This window comes from Plectropomus leopardus, chromosome 5 (genome assembly GCF_008729295.1).
Source record: "Plectropomus leopardus isolate mb chromosome 5, YSFRI_Pleo_2.0, whole genome shotgun sequence".
NCBI classification, from domain to species: domain Eukaryota; kingdom Metazoa; phylum Chordata; class Actinopteri; order Perciformes; family Serranidae; genus Plectropomus; species Plectropomus leopardus.
The window spans coordinates 5,573,382-5,596,728 of NC_056467.1; the positions used below are offsets into that span (position 1 = coordinate 5,573,382).

General features: G+C 38.1%; 1 protein-coding gene across 1 annotated transcript; it reads right to left on the reverse strand.

Moving 5' to 3' along the window:
* Positions 1 to 1,706: 1,706 nt before the first annotated feature.
* On the reverse strand, positions 1,707 to 20,028 carry LOC121943044 (lysophosphatidic acid receptor 4-like). The gene is made up of 2 exons (XM_042486415.1): positions 20,005 to 20,028; positions 1,707 to 2,768 (listed from the first exon to the last, which is right to left on the reverse strand). Exon 2 carries the CDS (start codon positions 2,757 to 2,759, stop codon positions 1,884 to 1,886), a length of 876 nt encoding a protein of 291 aa, XP_042342349.1. The 5' UTR covers positions 2,760 to 2,768; positions 20,005 to 20,028; the 3' UTR covers positions 1,707 to 1,883.
* Positions 20,029 to 23,347: the final 3,319 nt, after the last annotated feature.

The window sequence follows — 23,347 nt, forward strand, 5'->3', positions numbered from 1 at the left end:
CGTCCAAACATTACATCTGGATTGTTTCAAATCTTAGATCCCTTTTTGGATCAATTTCCTACAGGCACATACAGATGCACCCTCCGTTTGGCAAAAGCTTACGGGACTTGAGAGCTGCTGGCTCTCGAACTGAGACACTGACAAAAAGCACAAAAGCCTCAGCTGCATCACAGGATTTATAACCAAAGACACATGAGACACTGCCAAATGATGTTTAAAAGCAATCAAAAGAAGAGCTAACAAGGATGAAGAAGGATTATGTCTCATCCCTAAACTGAAAGTTTACCATGAGCATTTTTTGATGCCACCTACTTATACATTCAGTATGTCTACATATAAGGCATAAAAGAGCGCATGAGATTTAAAAAATCTAGACCAGTGTAAGAAGCAAAATCAAATTTATACTTTGAATAGCCTTATGTTGCCCTCATTAGTATCCCAAATTTCTGCTTGTATCAAACGCATTTGGATTAATGTTAAGTTGGGTCAATTTAATTTAGCTTTTCAAGGTCAAAGCAAATCATGTTGTTGTTATTAGGTTTGTTAGACTATAAAAAAACAGCTTTAGGATCTAATCAATAATGCCAGAGTCGGAACGACATAAAAAAATCTGTGCCAATTGTGACCTTATTTTTTTAAGTTAAATCAGTGGATTCTTTTTAGACTACATGTTATTAAATGTTTGTTTCCTCTGTTAGTGATGGAAACAATACAAACCATGATGACAGTTCATGGAAACTGTGACTGTGACAAAATATTAAGAGCTGTTTTTTTTTCTTTTTCTTAATTTAACAAAAAATCATGAGACTTATTAAGTTTGCGTACATTTTCACAAAAAATGACTTGATTTTGAACTCATTATTCAAGTTAACTTTAATCAACTTAGATTTCCAAGGCAACAGGGAGACATTTTCTAGGTTGAATCAGTTTTAAATTGTGAATAAATTGCATTACATCTGTCAAATGTGTCAGAAAGTGGGAGTAAAAGTATTTTGATTTTATTTTTAAGTTATATGACATTGACTGAATTGAAGCAGCTGTCATGTGTTGTTGAGTGTTATTTTCCCCATTAAAGCTCATGTAGCCAACCAGCCATATATGACACAGATCCAACATGTCAGTCAGATTTATTTATAATCATGGCAGCACAGGGAAGTTTGGTATGTTGTGTATGCAATACAAGTTGCCAAGATGCCTGGGGATTTTGTTCTTATTTTGGCAGCTCAGATGGAAACTGAAAAAAGATGTAGTTTGGCATGCGTAGCTTTGCCGAAATATCAGATCTGTGTCACACGTAAAGGGGAAAAAACACAACCACTGACAGTTAGTCGCACTGTGAAAATCTAAATTTATATCTCTTATTCAGGTCATAAAACATCAATCTACATTTTTAAAAAACAGTTATTTCTTTTTTCTATTGACCTTATGATTAATAAAGAGACTGTTATAATGTAAAAGTTTGGATTTTGTTCCTAAAATATACAATAATTCAATTTTTCACTTTCTGACCTTTCTGTCGCACATCCCCACACAACACACAAATAATGCTGTTTAACCCTTCAACACCTGGATCAACATCAGTTTTCTTGTGCTACATTTGACACGTTACAGAAAAAGCATATATATATATATACACCACTTCCCTCAGGTTATTTTTTTCCCTTTTTTTAAACTTTTTGTGTTTTTCTTTCCCTTTTTTTAAATTAATTTCAGGTAACTATAGGCTCTTTTTACTAATTATTTGTTAATTTTGGGGCCATTTCTTGTCAAGTTATGTTACTAATTGCTTTCTTGCCACGATTAGGAAATCAAGCCAATTTGCTCAGGTTTCAAAGGGTTAAGTAGTATTTACTGCAACCTGTCCTGTCTATTTTTATCAGCCACTATTCCCTTGCGACAGAAGTGTCCACATCCTCTTTTCTCTTCCAGAAACCATCAAAAGAAAAGTAATACAACAAAGGATCCAGACAGCAGTTTACACTTGCAAGACATATCAGTGGCGTGCGAGCAGGTCCCCAGCTTTTAAAGAAAACAAGGAGTGACACAGGCAAGAAAAAGATGATGAACATCATCAAGTTCATGGCAAAAATCAGCATGACATTCACCTTGTTCCTGATCCTTGCAGAGTCATTGAGATGTCTGCGCAGAGTCCAAGACACCAGAGCAGTGGACACGACATTGACTGCCAGCAAGGTGAGCACTAACACAGGCTGAAAATAAGCCAGTGCTGGTCTGTGCAGCTGCTTGTGACGAAATTCAAAGCAGGTGGATACATTGTAACTTTTCAAAGATCTTGCAAAATCCAGACCCTCTGGGATGTTCACCACCAATACAAACAGCCAAACGAGTGCGACAGCTTTCGAGGCGTTGGAAGAGGTGCGAAGATGCCGTGACCTCAGAGGATAAACCACAGCCAGCAGCCGGTCCATGCTGATGAAGGTGATGAAGATGGAGCTGGAGCGGATGTTATTGCGAAAGAGCATCGTGATCCAGATGCATGCCATGTTGCCCAGAGGCCAAGTGCCTGTGGCATAAAAGTAGACCCTCATGGTCAGGGTGATTACAAGCAGCAGGTCGGAGATGGCCAGGTTGACCATGAAGATGTTGCTGGGAGATTTGAGGCTGTGGCTGCGCAACAGAATCCATAGCGACACAGCATTGAGAGGCAGACCCAGCATCGTAACAGATCCAAACACCAGAGCGTACGCTGTGTTTCTCAGATCCACCTCTGTTCCATTTTCGAATGTAATGTTGAACATGTTTTGCTTCTGTGAGAAAAAGCATAAGTGCAAGGCAAGTGAGTGTTACTGCAAAAGAGACCACAGTGAGCACGCCTTCTCGCAGTCAGATCAGTGTGTACAAAGGTTGCTGCTACATGTTAAAGTGTCTGAAAGCGCTAAAACAGGAAAGAACTTTAACAAGAGTTGAAATGTTGTGGTGTTCAAGTGAAACAGAAATAGTGTAGGAGTTTAAAGTCATGCAAAAGAAGCATCCTGTAAGATTTTTTTTTTTTCAAAACCACAACCATGCACAGTGTTTGTAAGCCAACGCATATTCTCACACAAGTGTTTCAAAAAGTCCCTCTGTTCAAGAGGTCCCATTTCTGCAAACTGTATAGACCAATACAAGAAGAGTCTATAGAAACACCATCTGCACTATACTTGAGGCTCCTGCATTTGAAATTCCATCTGAGCTGGCAAGCTACTAATTAAGCACTATATATACACTAATTACTGGCTCAGCAGGGAGGGAAAAATTACAGTGATGTAGTTTGTTTCCATTAACACATTTCCTATGGCATTTAGCCACATATGACACACGTATGGTGTTGTATGACTGACGTACTTGTGTTGTGTAATGTTGGGCATACATGTTTTGCACGATAGTATTTTTAGAAACTGTAAACTACCTGATTCCTCAGTTTATCTTAATTTTGTGCAGTCCAGCAGTCAATGCACTGAACCACACAATCAGTATTTAAGGGGAACTACATCCATTTTTAAAATGCATACATCTTATTCCTAGTACAGCTCTCTCCCAAATCCAAAAACTAAAATGCCAAAACTCAAATCTGTGATGTCATCAAGTAGAAGTCTGCAGCTGCTCCATATACTATGAATTGGGAAAGATCTTGTAGATGGTACTGAGGGGAGAGAGTACGTACATCTGTTTCAGAACTGATATAATAAAGCTCATTTGAGTATCAAAGGGAAAATAAACATTCTGTGGGTCCACAAAATCAGGCTCTGATTCATTGTCTATGGCGCAGCTCCTATACAATCCCTCCAGGTTTTCACAGGCTCTTTCGGGATTGCTGTGGCCTGAAATGCCTGTTTTTAATCATAGCAGCTGTTCTACAACATGCAATACATGTTGAAATGTTTCAGGTGGGGTGTTTTTCTTTTTTGCAATAAAAACTGCAGGCCAGCGAGTAAAAAATTGCAGAGATAGAGTTGATGCTGTGTCATATTTGGTGTTTAACTTAGATTTAGAATCTATTTGTGATGGTGGAGGGGTGGAGTGGGGGCGCTGAAGGACCGTCTCCATGAGCAGCTCTCCTCCTGCACAAACCAACACAGTAGTATTCAACACCAAGCTGTTTAACAATCCAAGGACAGAGTTGAGCCATTTTGGTGTCAGTTGGTTAAAATGTGAAGAGGCAAAGTACATACTACTGTAACTTCTTTTAGGTATCTGAATAAGTTAATTTGGGTGCACATCACTGTACTTAACTTGGCCAGCATCAGTGACTGATACGAAGTTATTAGGACTCAAGGTCTCACAGATACAGCGGCCATGAAGCTGCACACACTCAATTCGGCAACTGAACTGTGGAGAGGCGGAAATAATTTTTAAAAACATTTCTGAGGATTTCAGAGCTATCAAGAGTGCAGTATGTAGCCTATTCCATCAGTATATGCTAATTAGCACTGAACAAAAAATACAGATGAGACTGACGGGAATGTTACATGTATGACCAAATAGCTGACTTGCCGAAGTATTGGAAAAATAAAAATTTTGACCTAATGATGTTGATAGATGTAAAGTTATCAGAGAGGGGAACATGGTCTTTACCAAAATCAGTGGCAACCCATTCAATAATCCATCCAGTAGATGCTGAGATATTATATTTCAGTCAGAAAACCCTCAAGAGGCTTGACAAGTGAGGTCCCCCTCAAAACTGTGCATGCAGTTTTTTAACATTGACCAAAACAATTTTATAATTGTTTTGAAAAATGTATATATGTGGGCTATAATATATATATATATATATATATATATATATATATATATATATATATATATATATATATATATATATATATATATATATATATATATATATATATATATGAATAAGAAAGGACAGTCAGATAAGGACAGAAATAATTATCTAAAGCAAAAGAAGAGAAGAAGAAACCTAAAAGGACACCTGGTCAACACTCCCAAATCAGGCCACCCCTGTGTATCATTTACCCCAGTGTGTACAGAAGAGCTTCTCTTGCCATTTGCTGGACTGTCTCCATAGCCATAGCTTATCTGCCTAACTGCCTTGTTTGTGGTCTCTGTCTGCTAGTTCCGCTTATGAGACCACATCATGTTGATCACAAGAATTTGCATGTTCATGTCGTGAGAAATGTTATCAGTCTTGATATTGAAGCAATGAGCAAACAAGGGTAAGCAGATGCAAGACAACTTGTAGCTGCTTATCTGCTTTATAACAGTACAGCCACACTCAACATCAGTTAAGAATCACATGTACAAGGTTTTACCGACACTCAAACAGGTTGTTTACTGGACTTGGAGGATGGAGTCATATGTCACCTGAACAATACCTTTGTTTTTGTAGCGATGAAATAATGCATGACCTATAATGCTACACAAGTGAAACATAGAGGAAAACATGCAAAGCCTGCATGTGCAAAGAGTGTGCTGCAGGACAGGATGTGCCTGAAACTGCAAGATGAATATTAAGTCAGAAGACAATGAATGTGGCTGCACATGCCAACACCTATAGCAACGCATCTTGCTCAGCAAAAACTAGTGGTTTATCTTGTCAAACTACATGTACTTTTATTTTATAAAATAATGCGGACCATGTCAAATATGAGCACTACCCAAATGTAACGCCAACAGCTGGTTAGCTTAGCTTAGCTTACCATAAAGGCAGGAAACATTGGGAAAACAGCTTGCCTGGCTCTGTGCAAATGTAATCCACCAATAAAGCTCATTAGTTAACATCTGATTTCATACATATCAGAAAACAAATGTCCAGATCCACAAAGAATGGATTGTGCCCGCTGGTAGCACCATGACTTACACAGAATTAGCACTGGCAACTGCTCTGTTTTAGTAACCTGTAGCACATGCTGACTGCATTGCACATTGACATTATTTTTGCTCACAGTATGCAATGCATAATGGAAAAAGCAATCAAAATTACAAATTGCTTTTTCATATGTATGTGTTTATTATAAAATCTCGAAATACACGAGGACACCACCTGAGAAAGTGAGGAATCTGTGTGCAATAACATCACAGCAGCAACTTCCAAACTTCATACCGTTCTCCTTATCACTCAATCACCAATATACCACTTACAATGTTCCTTTCAAGCTCTCTCAGCCATAACCTTTTGAAGGATTGAAATCGAAATGGCTGCTGTAGTGACAGCAATTATGTGATTTTTTTTTTGCCCGGCTCGTACGCTTAAGTAAAAAGGTGCAGATTCTTTTCAGAGTATTATTCTGGCTGGCTCATCAATGCATTCAGGGCACAAAAGAGCCCAAATTGATTTCTCTAGTAAATGCAGGGATGCTTTTTTCTCTGGACCCTAATATTTAAGAAACTTGAGCGCCTCTCAATACTGTATATCTTTGTTATTAGTGTTGCAGGTAAAAACACTGCTTTAAAATGCTGGTGCTGGGCCTGCTGCTGGCAGAGACAGTGAGATGGACAGGGGAGGTAGTGGAACAAATGTGGGAAAGAGACAGGCATGAGGGTTTTTTATGTCAGTGTTTGTATGCAATAGGGTTTTCATAATAAAATAAAAAGAAGAAACAATAATAACCAAATAGAATAAAGGAGAAAAGGGAAATGATAATACTATGGCACAACCTATACAGTCTGATTCACCAATTTGTATGGCTGAGTCCCAGCAGCTCTAACTCTAGCAAATTAAACTGCATTCAGTTACCAGCAAACAAGCACAAGATGATAATACCATATCCTACCTGTTCAGCAAGAAATACCACAGAGCCAAAGTTAACGAGATACTGGTGGAAAAAAAAGTTGAAAATCTAGCAGGAAATATGTTATTTTTTAGGAGTTGGTGGACCAAACTTCCACCAATGAAACCCCATTAACTATTAGACTGACACTTAGCAGGTGGTCAGAAACACATATCTCAGAGAGGCTGAATTGGTGGCTTTCAACCCTTTAGTGGTGAAAAAATCACTCGGTACAAGGCTGACATTAGAATCATTACAAATTAGGGATGTAAGCTTAGAGCTGCATTCATCAATATTTTAATGTAAACAATGGCTCACAAATCCAAGCACGTTTTTAGAGTCTGGCATTGATTTTGGCACTGTGCAAAAATCAAATGGAACCAATGAAATGTCAAGACAAGTCAATCAAATCTAAAACTATATAAGGCATTTTAAAATGTAAAGTATATATGATTTGCATGGTGGTTAATTCACTATGATCAATTGTTTTGTATTAATAAAGGATCAAATGTCTATGTGCAATGTTAAAGGGGTCAGTCCTAGTCCTCCTGACTCTGTAGTTCCCTCCAGTTCTACAGTCATTTTAGCAACTTTCTGCTCATTGTGGTTTCTGAAACACCCAACTTCACACTTGTGGTTCAGTCTAACAGCTGTCATCAACCTTGTTTTTAGATGCAGCTGGTAGCTTTTTTCAGCAAACACAGCTCATATAAATCCACTGTACACTTGACTAGCACAAAATGTCAGACAGAAAAAATTAGCAACTAGTTACATAGTGGAGCATTCAGCAGCCAACAAATCAGATATTCTTTTAGGAGTTGGACAAGGCCAAAACAGAGCTTGAAGGAGAATAAATTCAGGGCATTTTTCAGGTGGCCAGACACAGCACAAAATTAAAAAAAAACATCTTGCAATGGAGTAAAGTGATCTGTGACCTAAAACAAATGTGGATCAGGGGCGTAAAGTGTGGGGGGCCTATGGCCACTTCCCTACTTCCTGTCCCTCGACTTCTGACCACACTCATCTTTGAACTCAGCCTTTGTTGGGATCTTAACTACACATGCAAGAGTTATGTGACTGCATCTTGCATAGTTGTAACAGTATCGCATTGACAGACAGACAAACATAAACCTGGTGAAAAACTGCTTTTGTGGTAGTTGCCACTGCACAGACTCACAAGGTAAAAACAACAAAGCTGACTTGATGTTGTCTTGGCTAGTAATAAATGCTATTGTGTCTGCTGGATGTGTAAAATAGGCAATTGTTTGCAACATGTGAGACATATCAAATTTGTTAAGCCACAATATGTTAAATACATACAGTAGTTTGTTGTGGAGTTCTGCTTCCAAGTGGAGAAAACAAACATGATTAGTGCTGTTTTTAAAAAGGGGCTCTATAAATTAGACAGTCACTTCACCCAGTCAAACTTCTACAAAGAAATAAGCCACCCACACCCTCTGGGCACCGGACAATATCTAAATAATACACAGATCTCAATGTCAAAAGCTTCACCAAAACTGCTTTCTGTAATAGTACCAATTAAAAAAACAGCCAGACCTGCGGATTATCCAGAGAGTTTCGGGAGAAAACATTGGTATTCACATCATAGTTTTCAAATTATTCGACCTTGTTCAATGTTTTAAAGGGCCTTCAGCTGCAGATGGCATTCTGGATATAGCTGCATCATTTGATGAAGGGCTGTATAAATAAAACCAAACTTTTAGTTTAACACGGTCAGTGGCGGTTCAGGTGGCTGTGCCAACTATTCACCATCGAACTTGTAGGCTTGTATTGCACCTCTCAAAAAGCTGACTTTTTTTTTAACGACACAAAGAAGGTGATGATTTCATTGATTAAAGAGCCAAAAGTAGGGTGACCTGTCCTGTCAAAAAAGAAGGGAAGTGGTTAAAAGCTTAGTGGGATTGAAATGAGGTCAATGAGTGTGTATTCACCCCTCCCCTAACATGGTATGGGCACAAGGAGGGCTGTGGTTGTTAGGAGAGAGGCTGGAGTTCTTGCCTCTATCTCTAATGAAATCACCCGTCCATTTTTGGCCAGCATGGATAAAGTGCCATTCTTCCACACCAGGAAGGGTGAGGAGACAACCACTGCTGCGCTCACTTCATTAAAATTTCCATTTCTGCGAAGGCTGGAGTCACAATGAGCCATGCACTCGTGGCCTGCAGAGCAAATGCGTGTGTGTGTGTGTGTGTGTGTGTGTGTGTGTGTGTGTGTGTGTGTGTGTGTGTGTGTGTTCATGCCAGCATCAGTATGCAGCTGGCAGTTTAGAACTGACTGAACAGTGACCCTGTAGATGTGTGTTTGTGTGTTTGCATGTGGCAGGAAAGCAAGTGTTTGACGAGTCCAGATCGTTATGAAAATGAGCAAATTATGTTTTTTTTCTCTCTCTCTTCCTCTGCCGTCTCAGTCAGGTAAATATCACTGTTGTAAACACAGCAAGTCAATACGGCTGGGAGGGTGCTTTGTGTCTGTCTGTCACTCTCTCTCTCTCTCTCTCCTGGCTGTTGAAGTCAGCACTGTGGAAGAGCCACGGATTTGAAAAGATTATATGCTTTAGACGATTTCTCTGCCATTACCAGCTGGGCCAAGGCAATTAACCCGCTTCATATGTTTCATCTGAGGCCAAAAAAAAACAAAACAAGTTAATCTGTCCCAAGCTGCAGGGACCTCACTTTATTAGTCCCACGCAAAGAGAGGAAGTTGGAAACTCAAACTCAAACGGTGCTTTATTGCCTTCCCTTTTCCAATTAGTGGCTGCCATCTTGAATCTTAACAGGTTCTGGAAGTATGGGCTGATTACCTATGCAAATGAGTGGAAAGCTATAATAAAGCTGTCAACAGAAATAAACGGTTTAACAGAGGAGAGCGCTGCAATCTTGAGCATTGCCCGCTGGGCTAAACAAAATGCAACAACGCACTTGAGATGCTTAAAGTTGGAATTGGACAAAGTGGCCAGCGTTAATGATTGTAGCTTTGGAACAGAATTTGGCCTGAAATGTAACCTTGTTTCCTCTTGTGGGTGCCGAGCAGGCGTGGAGCCCAGCTTTCCATTTGTTTTGTCTTAAACAGGTTATCTGAAGGAGGCTGACCTCTTTTGCTGAAAAGAAACAAGACATGGGGTTGTATTAATAAATAATATCAAGCAGTGCTTGGTGGCTCGATGGATAGAGTATGTACAGCGGCTGCAGGTTTGATCCCAGCCTCGGCCCCTTTACTGTGGGTCACCCCCTCTCTGTCTCCCCTTTTCACCCTAAGCTTTCCTATGAATTAAAGGCAGAAAAAGGCCAAAATAATCTTAAAAAAATCTATATATAATATCATAATCAATCCTTCACTCGTACAGGTACCACAACTAAGTGGACTGCAACTAATTACAATTAATAATTTTAGTAGTCAGTTTGCATTTTAGTGTATTATAATGTGACTATAATTACTCACGAGAAAAAATCATTTATAATTAGTAAAAAAATGCAAACATTTGCTTATTTACACATTTAGGAAAACTCACTGAAGTCCTGGGGGAACGCCAAGCTGCGCTTTCTGGTGACAATTCTTTACTATTAGCGAACTTAATATTGTCATATTTATCATTTGATACATTTCTATTCAAAATAAATAGGAAGAAGCAAAAGCAACTGTAATTATATAATATATATATATATATATATATATATATGTATATATATATATATATTATAGCTATTGTTTTTATGTAAGTGTTAAATGTTAAATGAGATTATTTCTGGAAATATTTATTTCTTATTTAAATCAAAAGTTGTGTATCAAAAGTGTCTGTACACTGTGGTAACTGCAGTAATAATTTACTCATTTGTCATTAGAACTGAGACGTTCATGTGTCAAGCAGCAGTATATGTGAGTTATAGTAAAGGTCCCTATTATTCATATAGGCTCACGTTTGATTTCTAAGCTTTGTCGATAAGAGCTGCAGTGATTAATCCATTAGTTATCAACTATTAAATTAATCAACAGCTAATTTGTTAAACAATAAGTGCATTTTTAACAGTCAAAACAGTCAAAATTCTCTACTTTAAAGCAAATAACCTTTTGTCATATTTGCTGAAACTGCCACTATATCCTGAGAGAAGTACAAAGATAGTTTGTGAAATAAATAGAAGAAAGCATCTCTCTCCTCTTCCCAGCGCCGCGGCGAACGGAAAACAACTCATCAGAGCCGAGGAGTCTCAAATGCAGCTGTCAATCACGTCAATCACTGTTCGTAAACTGCAGCCAAACTGTCAAATGAGCAGTGATTGACGTGATTGACAGCTACTCTGAAGACTCCCCGGCTCTGATTGGTTGTTTTGTTCACGCGCAGTAAGGCCATTAGAAGCGCTACAAGACAACAGATAAGGCAGAGGAATTTCATGTTTTTCACAGATTATCTTTCTCATTTTTCTGCTTTGGTTTGTGGACAAAACAAGACACTTCAGGAGTTGGACAAGCGCTTTGAAAAGCACTGATTACCATTTTCTAGCATCTTATAGACAAAACAACTGATTTGTTCGTCAAAGAAATAATCATCAGATTAATCCACATTGACAATCATACTTGTTTTGATAAATATGCTGAATTTTAGATTTGTCAGTATACAGATCGTTAATTCTTTTATTTCCAGCATTGAATGTAGACAAACCTGCACCTGTAAGGATTTGTATGTAAGCTATAGACTTAAATTTGAAATTATAGGACATCAATCTGTTCCTGTGATTCTTCGACCAAAAGTTGTAAAATACATACAAACAACATATTAGGCTCATCCGAGATGAGCCAATTCCTGTGCAGAATCGATTACTGGCAATCACCACACAATGCATGCCGGTTAAATTTGTGTCCATCTTGATGCAAATTTGCTCTGACATCATGCACAACTATAACATCACAGGATCATGGCGGCCGCAGCTTTAAGAGCCAGGCCCCGCAGCTGCTCTCCACTAACTGCAAGACCCAAGGCATGACGGCTTTCCCTAACGCCAGAGTGTAGACTATTAGTCTTATGTTGCATAATGAAAAGTTCAATCTGGTGACAAATATATCTTGTGTGACTGATAATTGTATTAATGCAATACATATCCTAAACCTGGATGATACAGTGTCTTTCCTGAAACTTAAAAAGGGACACCTGAACAGACTGATACCTCTGCCACCTGGCACACTCCAAAACCAAACAAATTCAGGTAAACAAATGCTTGTATCACAGGAAGAAATACAGCATCACCAGGGATAAAAACTAAATATCAGCCACTGTCTGATCTAGGTGTTAATGAGCCAGAGAGCAATTTTATGAATGGGTAGCAGGTAATAAAAAAGGATCTCATTCACAAGGGGAAAGATGAAATTAACAGTGGCATACAGAGGAAGCAGCACGAGGCACACAAGGACAAAGAATCTGTGTCAAAGGTGAAGGGACGTGATACCCTGCTTGTGGGAGACGCTGCTTTCAGTGCTTCTAAACAAGGATGATCACATTCAGAATCATCCCATTTAAAAAACATTCCCAGACTCAGAAGAATAATGTCAAAGCCAGACCTTTAAAGCCTCACGCACACTTTTATTTCCAGTAGATTACATTACTGCAACACTCTATCCACAGACAAGCTTTTCGGCAGCTCATTCAGAATGCTGCTGCAAGGGTCCTGACAAAAACTAGGAAATATGACCACATTACTCCAGTTAAATCCTTGTTAAATCCTTACACTTGCTACCTGTCATTTAGAGAATTGATTTCAAAATCTCACAGCTTGTGTGTGAATCAATTGGCGGCTCTCCGCCCAAATATATCTCTGACATGCTTGTGACATATGAACCCCTGAGGACCTTAAGGACATCTGGGGTTGACCAACACTGACTGTCCCAAGAGTCAAAACTAAACATGGTGAAGCAGCATTTTGTTATCCTGCAACACAAATGTGGAACAACCTCCCAGATGAGCCCGGACACTAAACCACTTTTAAGTCAAAGCTAAAAAAAATCCTTTTTAACACTGCCTACACCACCTGGTAATGACTGTTCAATTATTCTAAAACTTATATCTAAGTCATTTTAATATCATAGCAGTCACATGGGGCATTGTACTGCAAAACAAGTTCATTTACTTTTGATACTTTAACCAAAATGCACTGACAATACTTTTACTACTTTTAATACAACTTTTACTAAAGTAGGGTTTTGAATGCACATCACTTTTCTTGTGTGTCCTTCAGATGGCCTTCACATTTAAACCTTTAAATGCTGAGCAAATGGGCTTGGTGTCTTTCAAAAACATGGGAAAAAAGGCAAATAGTAAAAACAATGTTCCACAAATTGCAAACTGAAAAGCTGGGGAAAAACTTTATTCATAATTATCATAATTACATATTGTGTTACAGAATTATTATAATTTAAGCACTTTTTTGAAGGTCTTTTGTTTGTTTTTTTTCTTGTTTTTTTTTTTTTGTTTTGTTTTTGTTTTTTTTACTAATTTTCAGGAAATTTACTTGTGCTTTTACTTGTACTTCTTGTACTAATTTCTTGCTTATTTGGGGGTCATTTCTCCTTTTGTTGTCTTCGTAGTTTTAAATGGTTTAATAATCTTATCTTTGCACTTCTTGTCTGCACTTTTGTTATTTTAATGGTGATTTTAGTAAATCATTTAGTAATTCATTTTACATTTCATATCTTTTCTATTTACTCTTTTATTGTAAATCTGTATCCTTAATTGTGTTTTATATTGTATTGCTTTGTAAAGTCTTTTGAATTGCCCTGTTCTGTGAATATATATATAATAAATAAATAAAGTCGCCTTGCCCTCCTTGTATACGTGGTCTGCAAACTACAGGTAACCTGCAGATGGATCTAACAGGATGTAAACATTTCTCTGACTTCCTGTATATTCTCTGAAAGCAGCAGGAAACTGCCCAACACTGCATCTTTCTGTCACGCCCTGCTGCTGCCATCCGATCTCATTCACTTTACAGGGGAAGTTCAGTTCACCATCAGCGAGTCAAATGTTAGCTGTGGTCTTTTCATGAAATTTTTGTGACAACAACAATGCCTGGAGTTTACCCCACCATGCACTCCGTAAGAGGAGTCCTTGAAAGATCAAATCACAAAACTGTCTAAGTAAGGCAACTGTGCACTTCTGTATTTTGTGTGTAATATGCAGTTTTACAATGAATGATGTTCATATTAGATTTGGCCATATTTTCAAAGAAGAGGGTGAACGTGCATACAATAGCAGTTACAGTAAAAAGAAGTGAAATATGTAAAAAGAAATTGCATCAAGATTACATAGGATTACAACATACAATTACAGTAAGAAAAAGGAAATCAATGGTACATTTACAACACTTAACCATAAGACATAAAATAATTAAAAATGCTCACATGCTCTGATTTTGCTTGAGCTAACCTTTAACACTTTTGTTAAAAATCTTAATGTCTTAATTAATTTTAATTAATAAAAGTTAATTTCATTTTGTTTGTAGCGTGTTCCACATTTTAGAGCCTTTTATGGAAAATGCTGACTGCCCCAAGGAGGTCTTATGATGTTCCTACCATTATTTTGCCTGCTGATAAATTTGCATAAAATATCCCGTGCTAAATTTTGAAGCCATTTAAATATCAGTTTGAGGGATGGGAATTTTATAAAATTACCAAAACTTGTATCGTTTAGTATGTGACAGTCGAGCCATTTCATGGTTGTTGTGTTTTTTTATCGGTTATTATTATGTATCCATGTTGTTAATCGCTGAACATGTCCGGTTTTGTTCAGAAGCTGTTACTGGAGATTTTTCATGGAAGTGCCTCTCTACTATGTTACAGTCACTCCTCTGGCTGCAATGAGGGTGCAGAGCTGCCGGGATTTGAAAGACTTGGAAAAACCGACCAGTCAGAATCAGAAAGTGAATACAGGTGTTCCAGCACAGACAGCATGAGGGAAAACATCGTTTTTTGACCATTAAAAGCATGACAACATGTTCTAGAAGAAACCTTAAATGACAGTATGATCCTAAAATATGAGCAGCACAGGTCATCTCTAAAATGTTACATATTGAAATAAAAGTGTGTTCCAACAGGATGTGCATCACTTGCAGGGCTTGTAGTTAAATTCAGATCCTTCCTGTCAGCATGGTGAAATGTCCTGAGCCAAGGCACTTAGACCAAGACTGCCTCATACAAGTACCTTGCATGGCAGCACTTTACAGTGTCTCACTTAATATGAGCCACTGTAAAGCAATTTGCACTGCTTTTATGTTAAGTCTTGTCCACATATTCGTCTTTTATGTGTTTTTTTCCACAACAAAAGGCTTAAATAGGTGGACTGCCCATTCGCTACTAAGAAAATAAATGATTTACTGTTGTGTAAATTACTTCCTTCAGTCAAGCTGAGCCAATCACAGACATTCAGAGGCATGTTGCGAGAACACGGGGGAGAAATATCGCTTCATATTCAGAAATCAAATAACCTTCTCCAGTATGCCAGGGGGCAAATCCTTTTACTTTGGTCTGAAAATTGAACTTATTCGATTAACATGTTTGCTTTCATCAGGAATTTCATTTCTTTCAAGTTCGTTGGTGTGTGCGAGAGCACTTATTTGTTGTCAGTGGGAGGCTCGTGTTCGCACGGCACATTCAAGCCCTAGAGGGAAGTGTTACGCTAAAAATCATATGTAGCTTATGCCTCCAAGACTGTAATAACTGTGCATCTATGAAGACGAGCCACACTGAGGCCAAACTGTAAGAAACACAACAAGAATGAGGAAGGAAGTCATCACTCACATGGATTTGTTATTATGGTTCCTGTAGGTTCTGCTGTAAGCTCTAATTTCACACTATATCACTTATGCTAATGGGGAACATAGCGGAACTTAATTCTCAACTGGGAAAAATGCAAATCATTGCATTTAAATGGGAATAGGCAATACACAACCCCTACCTATCTCCACCTGCTCAATATGCTTCATACAATTCCCAGAGACCACAGATAAGCACTGTACTGGGAGATAAAACCCTACGAGAGACACGGAGATTGAACACACGCTGTACGCCATGATGCTGAACAGCATGGTGCCAAAACAATGCACACTTAGCTGGATGGTTAGAAGCGTGATGAGTTGGATTCAAGAAAGGCAAAGGAGGGAGGGGAGGGAGGAAAAGCGGAACGGGAAAATTGGGAGTTGAGGCAGCGACAGTGTGAAAGAAGAAACAGGTGATGGGGAATATGTGCAAGCAATGAGAAAGCTGCTAAGTGAGGGGGGGTGAGAGAAACTGCAATGCATGGAATAACAAGTTTAAAAAAAGAAAAGTCAGAGTAGGTGAGAGGGAAGAAAGGTGCAAACGTAGAGTGAAGAGGAGCAGACAAGTGAGATGGAAAAAGAAAGAGAATCTAGTTAATCTACTTGACGTGTCCTCTTTGTCTCTCGGTGGTGTCCCCTGCTTTCAAATGAGGGCTGCAGAAAGTTAGACAGACTTGTGTGTTGAAGCTCAGGTTGTTTGTGGTAAATTTGAGAAACCCAATCAGATTTTTAGTTTTATGTTTTGGCAGCGCTGAGCATGAATTTGCATTTCATACATTTCATTTATACAGCACCTAAAAAAATTTAATGTAATTTAAAGTGCTTCACAGTTTGATTGAAGAAACAAAAACAAGAACATATGAAAAAAGCAAAATTTGATCGTAAAAAATGTATCCTAAAAAATACAATTAGTAAAAAACACTAACATTTTGATAGTAAGACACTACATAAAAGCCAGACTAAAAAGATTTTTAGTTTATGCTTAAAAGCATTAATATTTTCAGTTCTTCTTAGATCCTCCAGCAGCAGCAGACTGTTCCAAAGCAAAAAAGCAGAATCACCAAATGTTTTAGTTCTACTCTGCAGAACAGCTAAAAAAGAGGAGCCAGGTGATCTGATGCTGTTTGGTTTTAGAGGACAAAGTCCTACGAGCTGATTTAACTGGGTGACACATTGTTGATGGTAGCAGATAGCAAACTTTGCAAAATTGTTATTTTAAAAGCGCCATGAGGCAAGGTGACTGTGACCTACAAAAGACCTCTTATCTGCTGAGCAACAAAACGCTGTGGGCGACAGAAAAAACACTATGGAATTAAGAGGCTATTCTGGTACAACAAAACTATGGTCTTGCTTTGTCAAATAAAATGCTGCATTTTGAGGCACATTCCCACTACTCAAAGCACTTTTACACTACAAGCCACAGTGGTGATAATGGGTATCATCTGCTCATCAGTAATCATTAACATGTACTCACAACCAGTTTGTGGTTTGCTATGTTGCTTTGATATGCAAACTGGGGATCAAACTGCCGAGCTTCTGATCAGTGGATGACCCACTCTACACATGCATGGAGCTTTTAGCGAACTCCAGCCCGTCCACAGGATTACTTGTTGCTGACAACAACTGACATAGTACAAAAAGTGAGAAAGTCCAGGTTGGGAGGGAAGACATTTGCACCCAGTAGACCGCAGTTTGTGTCCTATCTGAAACAATGATGTTTTTAAGTATGCCAAGTTTTCATGCATTGATTCATGTGACATGTTGATATTATATTACGTTATTGTTACGTAAAAAAATATGTACTTATTTTAACCCAAAACATTATCTTTTCTAAACCCAACCAGGTAGTTTTTCTGCCCCAATCAAACTGTGACTGTTTCATAACATTAACTATGTGTTGCACTGAGTTTCAGCTGTACTTGCATCAAACGGCGATGCTAAAGGGTGGCAGTGCTTCGGTGGGTCTATTTAACAACCTGGGAATGAAAGGTGGTTGTCATGATCTACAGCCGCCTCTAACTTTCCTACTTTCTGCAGTTAACTCAGTTGGTGTGAACATAACTGAGATCTGGGAATGCTGCAACATTGCTGCAATAAAGTAAGTGCAAGAAACAAAGGCTGTCAGACAAGCTTTAAACAAACACAAAAACTCTACTTTAAGCCTGTTTTGACAAGTGCTTAAAAGTAATTAATAAAAGTACAAGTCAAAAGATTAGTGAGCAGGTAAACAAGCAAAAGCACACAAGGACAGATAAAGTCAAAAAAGGCATATAATAAAATAAACAAATAAATTAACGTATTATTATTATTATTATTTATTATTATTATTATTATTATTATTATTATTATCATTATTATTACTAATAAAAGTAAGAAGAAGAAGTATTTCAAGAAGGAGACAAAAAGAAAAAAGAGGATTCCTATTCAAGACAGCCATCCTCTATTATGTGAAGGATATTTTAAATCAAAGTCAAATTACCACTTTGATCAATTTGGTCCCAAATAAATACAGAATAAGGCAGTTTTAAAAAAAAGTGAACAAAAATATTTTTTTAAGCACATTAACTTGTAACTTGTAATTTTGTTTACACAAAAAGACATGAAAATTTCAAAATGTAAATTAAATGAGTAATTTGTCCAATGCCTCGTTTCACAGGCAGCATTTGCTAGTACCAAACAAAACTATATAAAAACAAAACAACAGGGAGGATTCTAGTATTTACATTATGCACAGGTTTCTCATGTAAAGCCTTGTCTTTTTTTATGTATCCATCTCCACAATATATTGGTGAATTTTATGTTGCTGTAATCTGAGGGAATATGTGAATTTCTCCAAAGTATATATTTTATGAAATATGTCTATCCAGCCCTCAATAGAGGGGGCTTTAGCCACTTACGAGTTGTAGCTTTTTTACATGCGACCAGCAGAATTATCAACAGAGCTCTACTCCTGGAGTTTATCTCTTGTGAAATATTGTGAATTTTGATAGTTTTCAGTATTTGTTAATAAAATAAAGTTCTGGGAAAAGAGCAATTTTGATCAAATGATGGCGCTCAATGAAATTTCAAGGGAATCACCGAAACGTGATTTTTTTTTTTTCTTTTCTTGGAACAGTGGTACCACAAAAATGCTTGTATAAACCCACAAATTTTGTCTCACATAATCTCCAGTGAAAAGAAAACATATTCAGCCCTGAATGAGAAACACCAACCCCGGGCATTTTGTCCTCAGTTATTCACTTTCACTCTTCCTTCCCATCATTCACATCAACACCTATTTAGATGCCACCCACAATACTGAAACAAAACACCCTCACTGGCTTTAGCCCAGTGCCTCCTCGCCCCAGTGTCTCCCATCCTCGCTACTTTTATCAGTGACAGACCTGCTTCTTGTTAAAAGTGCAACACTGAAGGAAAAAAAAATGTCAAGGCTGCCTTGGCATTTTCTCCCCTTCACATTCTCCTTGCCAAGCTTATGCTCTGCCATTTCCATCCAAGCTGCCGACTCACAGTCCAGCCCACTACCATCTTTAGTGCCGGTCAGGAAAAGTAGATTACAGAGAGAAAATGTCATAAACTGTATGGAGAGGAAGCATAGGTTGTCAATTATACATGTGCCACTGAGCTGCTATCTCTGACTCTCTTTCTCCACCCACTCCAAACGACTTGGCCAAGGCTGGCCCGCTCTCCGCCTCTCCTCCTCTCCATGCTATCTCTGTCTATGTCTGACATCTGTCCTTTATCGCATTGCCACATGCACACTCAAAACATGCACCATCCCACATGGATGCCGAATGGCTGTCACAACCAAGCCCAAAATATTCTGAAAGGTTAGAATCCAGCATGGTTGAGAGGTGAGGTGAGTTGTGTTGCAGGAGATGGAAGCATATATGTCTACATGTATCTGAGTAGAAATAGACTCCCCCCCCTCTTTATTTTACTTCTCTATCCAGCTTTGGTTTGCTTATCAGTGCAGTCATGAACAATATCATTTAAACCCAGGTGCACATTAAAATACAGAATGAGGGAAATCAGCAAGCTTCGTATGAGTGAGTGAAAAGGATGATTTTCATCACATTGTAAGGTATGCAGAAAATGTGTTCCTATAAAAAGCATGCAGCGTTGCCACTGTCACTCCAGCTGACAGCTAATTCAGCCCACTCTGGTGACATCTACAGTCAGCTAGCTTTAACATTTGAGCTAAGGTAATGAAGCTTGCTCGTTAAAAAGTAAGCATGTCACTGAGAAAAAAAATCACAATGGGAATTTGTTACAGTGGAAATGTTTGGTGACAGAATAATGTCGTTACGATATGTCAGAAAAAAATTAATTTGTCATTTTTACATATTGCTATCATTACAGAAGGACAGAAAACCAGCAAAGATACGACCAGAACGAGATGCAGTGTAACCCCAGAAACTCAGAGACATTATTCATGTAGAATCAGTGCAACTTACCTTTTTTTCCAGGTGTGAGAGGATCTGCATTGTCCGTCAAGGATAAACGTCCATAAATCCATTTAGAAATCCCATAAAGTGGTGCTCCTTCACTTCAGGCCCGTTTATAATCAACAGTTTTTTTTTCTGTGTCAAAAGTAATCCAGGTGATTGTTGTCTGTGCAGCGCAAACAGAAACTGCAGGCAGCAGACATCCCATGGTGCAGATTTGATTAAAGATAAATTAAATGGACTGAGTTTATGAGCTTAAAAAATGTGTGTGTTGGGTGGGGGGGGGGGGATCGGTGGTTCAGTAGATAGAGCTTGCACCCCATGTACAGCCGAGTCCACACCTCAGCAGTCGCAGGTTTGAGTCCGGCCTCGGCCCTTTGCTGCATACCGTCCCCTTTCACATATCCTATCAAATAAAGGTGAAAAAAAAACAAAAATATCTTTTAAAAAAACAACCAGGCAGAAACAAAACAACAGGTTGGCTCAGAAAACTAGTAACCTGACAGGGGAAAGAAGAGAAAATGGCCTTTCTGAGGGACCTGATTTGGGAATGAGGTGCAGCTGTGTTGGAAGCTGCAGATCATGTGGCTGGAGGAGCTGAGGACAACTGTTGGAAGGTGAGGAATTGGCCTAGAAAGTGTTCACATGCAACGGGCAAATAAAAATGAAAGCTGTATTATGAGGTGACAGAACATTTCAGACTTTTTATTCTTACCAGATTTGTTGAGAAGTGCTGATTTTTTGTTGCACAAGTGTTTTTGTTTGAACTCATACTGAATGTATCGTTTTTGTCAGACGTTTTAGTTATTTATGTGTTTGTCATGAGCACATCAAACCCACTTAATGTCTCAGCCTATTCCCATTACTCACACAGCCAATTTTATTTTTTCTGTATTTTGTGATTATACAATACAATGAGTGATGATAGCATGTTGTTTTGGCATTTTTCTCAATCAAAAACCCTGAAAAACAACTCTTCGTCTGGGATTCTTTTCATTGTACATACATAACATATATATGTAGATAGATAGATACATGGATAGATAGATAGAAAAGGAAAACATATATATATTTTTGATTAATATTTGTAAATGACTCCAATTATAAGTTTGTTTTTTGTATAATTTGTGAACATCTTAACAAATACATTTATGGAGAGACTAAATAGCAATACAAAACTATTACTAGTGGAATGAGACCATCTAGAGCATCGCCAGATTATCAAATATCAATACTTTGTTGCACCCCTAAGTGTCTGATAACAACACGCAGACCACCCTATAGCATCTCTATGTGATGCACAGCTGAAACACATTGTGACTCATGGTTAATATGACTCATGGTTTGGAAAAGGCAATTAAAAGAGGCCTACTTTGTTAAGTTCAGAAAAAATAAGATACAATAAAATTATAAGAAACTTAAAGTAAAGCAACATATTCTCATAGAATGGTTCATATGATACCCTAGGAAAATACACACACAACATATGATATTCTAAATGATGTTTATATGATATTCTACAAATTAGCATCCCACAAATAATGTTAGATTTTAACGTGAAGTTACATTACTAATGTAAAGCTCTGTGGTTGAGTTTAGAAAAAATAACTCCCTTGTTAATTCCTGTTGGTGCATTGGTCACATGATCACAGCCTTCCAAATTATTTGGGTTATGCACAAATATGTTGCTCATGATTATGTGGCCTGTGCACAAATTTGGGTGCATTACGTTTCATGGGAAAACATACAAATGGTTTATGAGAACAGCCCGGACTAAGTCACAGGTGACATCAACATCATGTTAAAACAATGTTGACTTTTATTTGGGACACAAACAGCATTCTCCTGGGTTAAAGTCCATCCACTTCCCCTCCTGGCTAACATGGATTTTTTTTCACTGTTTATACTACTTCAGTTGCTCTCAGCGTCAGTTGCGGCAGTTTACATGGAATTAGCTGAGAGCCCGCTGCACCTCATAACAATGCTAAAGGGTGCCTTTGGCATCAATATCACACTCCAAGGAGCGTTACAAAGAGCCAGTATTTGACAACCTGGTAATGAGACTGTCTTGGCTGTCTAGAGACAATTTTCAATACATTTAGGCATATGCTCATCTACTTTCAGTTTAAATCTAATTACAGATAAGCATACAGGTAGAAATAGCGTGAAATTAGAATTAGTCACCAGATTTGCGATATACTCCAAGCAGTCACAATCTCCGACTGTGTCTAAATACCAACAAAATAGAAAAAAATACAATATCTGCCAAACACCTTCAAACTGCAGAATTCAAAAGGTATTTCTCTCTATTTCACCCCCACTCCACCTCACCCCCCAAAGGCACTTGGCATACAAATGAAGCAGTTTCACAACATCCCTCTTTGTCTCTCAGGAGTTATCAGAGAGGTCTGGTGATTAACACTGAGAAGTCTCTTCAACATGTTTCATAACAGCAGGCTACAGTGAATGTGATAATCACTCTGACACAAGTGTATCTATTGTTGGGAAGTGACACAGAATGTAGCTAATTGTAGGAGAAATACAAAAAAAAGCTATGCTCTGAGATCATTAAGTACACAAGAAGCTTTTCCTCCTAGGTTTATAATACAGTATATTTTTTTGAAAACCATTTTTTAAGTTTTTTCTCTACATTAAGGCCAAAAAAGAGAACACCTCAATTTCAAATCCCACAGACATTCAAGGATACAGTATTTTTGGTAGATTAATTATTATCAAGGTTTTGCAGCGCTTCTGCTTTACAGGGCAAGGGTTAAGTTGTGAAATCCATCTGCCGCCCAATATGTGTACTCTAGTATAGAAGATTTCTGTCTGCTAGCAGCCATAAAGTCTGCACCATGACATCAGTGAACTGTATGTTTGGATTTTTCTGAATGGAACATTTGGTTCCTGGTCTGAGTGGAAACCTTTTTTCTGGGTCTTAAATTTATTACTTTCTGTGGACAGAGAAGTGTCTAAAATGCTCAAAAGGTATAAATCTATAAATGTTCAGCTTTAAAGGATTTCATGCAAGTCCATGAAATGCACCCTCCTTTTGTCATACTGGTCCATCAACTTTAAAGAGATATTCTAGCATTTTAGTAATGCACTTAAGTTATGATAATGGTCAAGATGAAAACAGCAGAAGCCAAATATTGTGACATGTAATTCCTGGTACGGGAGAAGCTACCAAAACAACAAATTTTAGATTTCCTATCATCCAAATAACATTGTTTGTGTTGGGGACTCTCTGCCTGGTCATTGGTCACATTTCCACAACTCCAGTTTGTCTACAGGCCCACTGTTAAAACAACCATATTGCAAGAAAATAACAAGGATTCTGAAAAATTGCGCT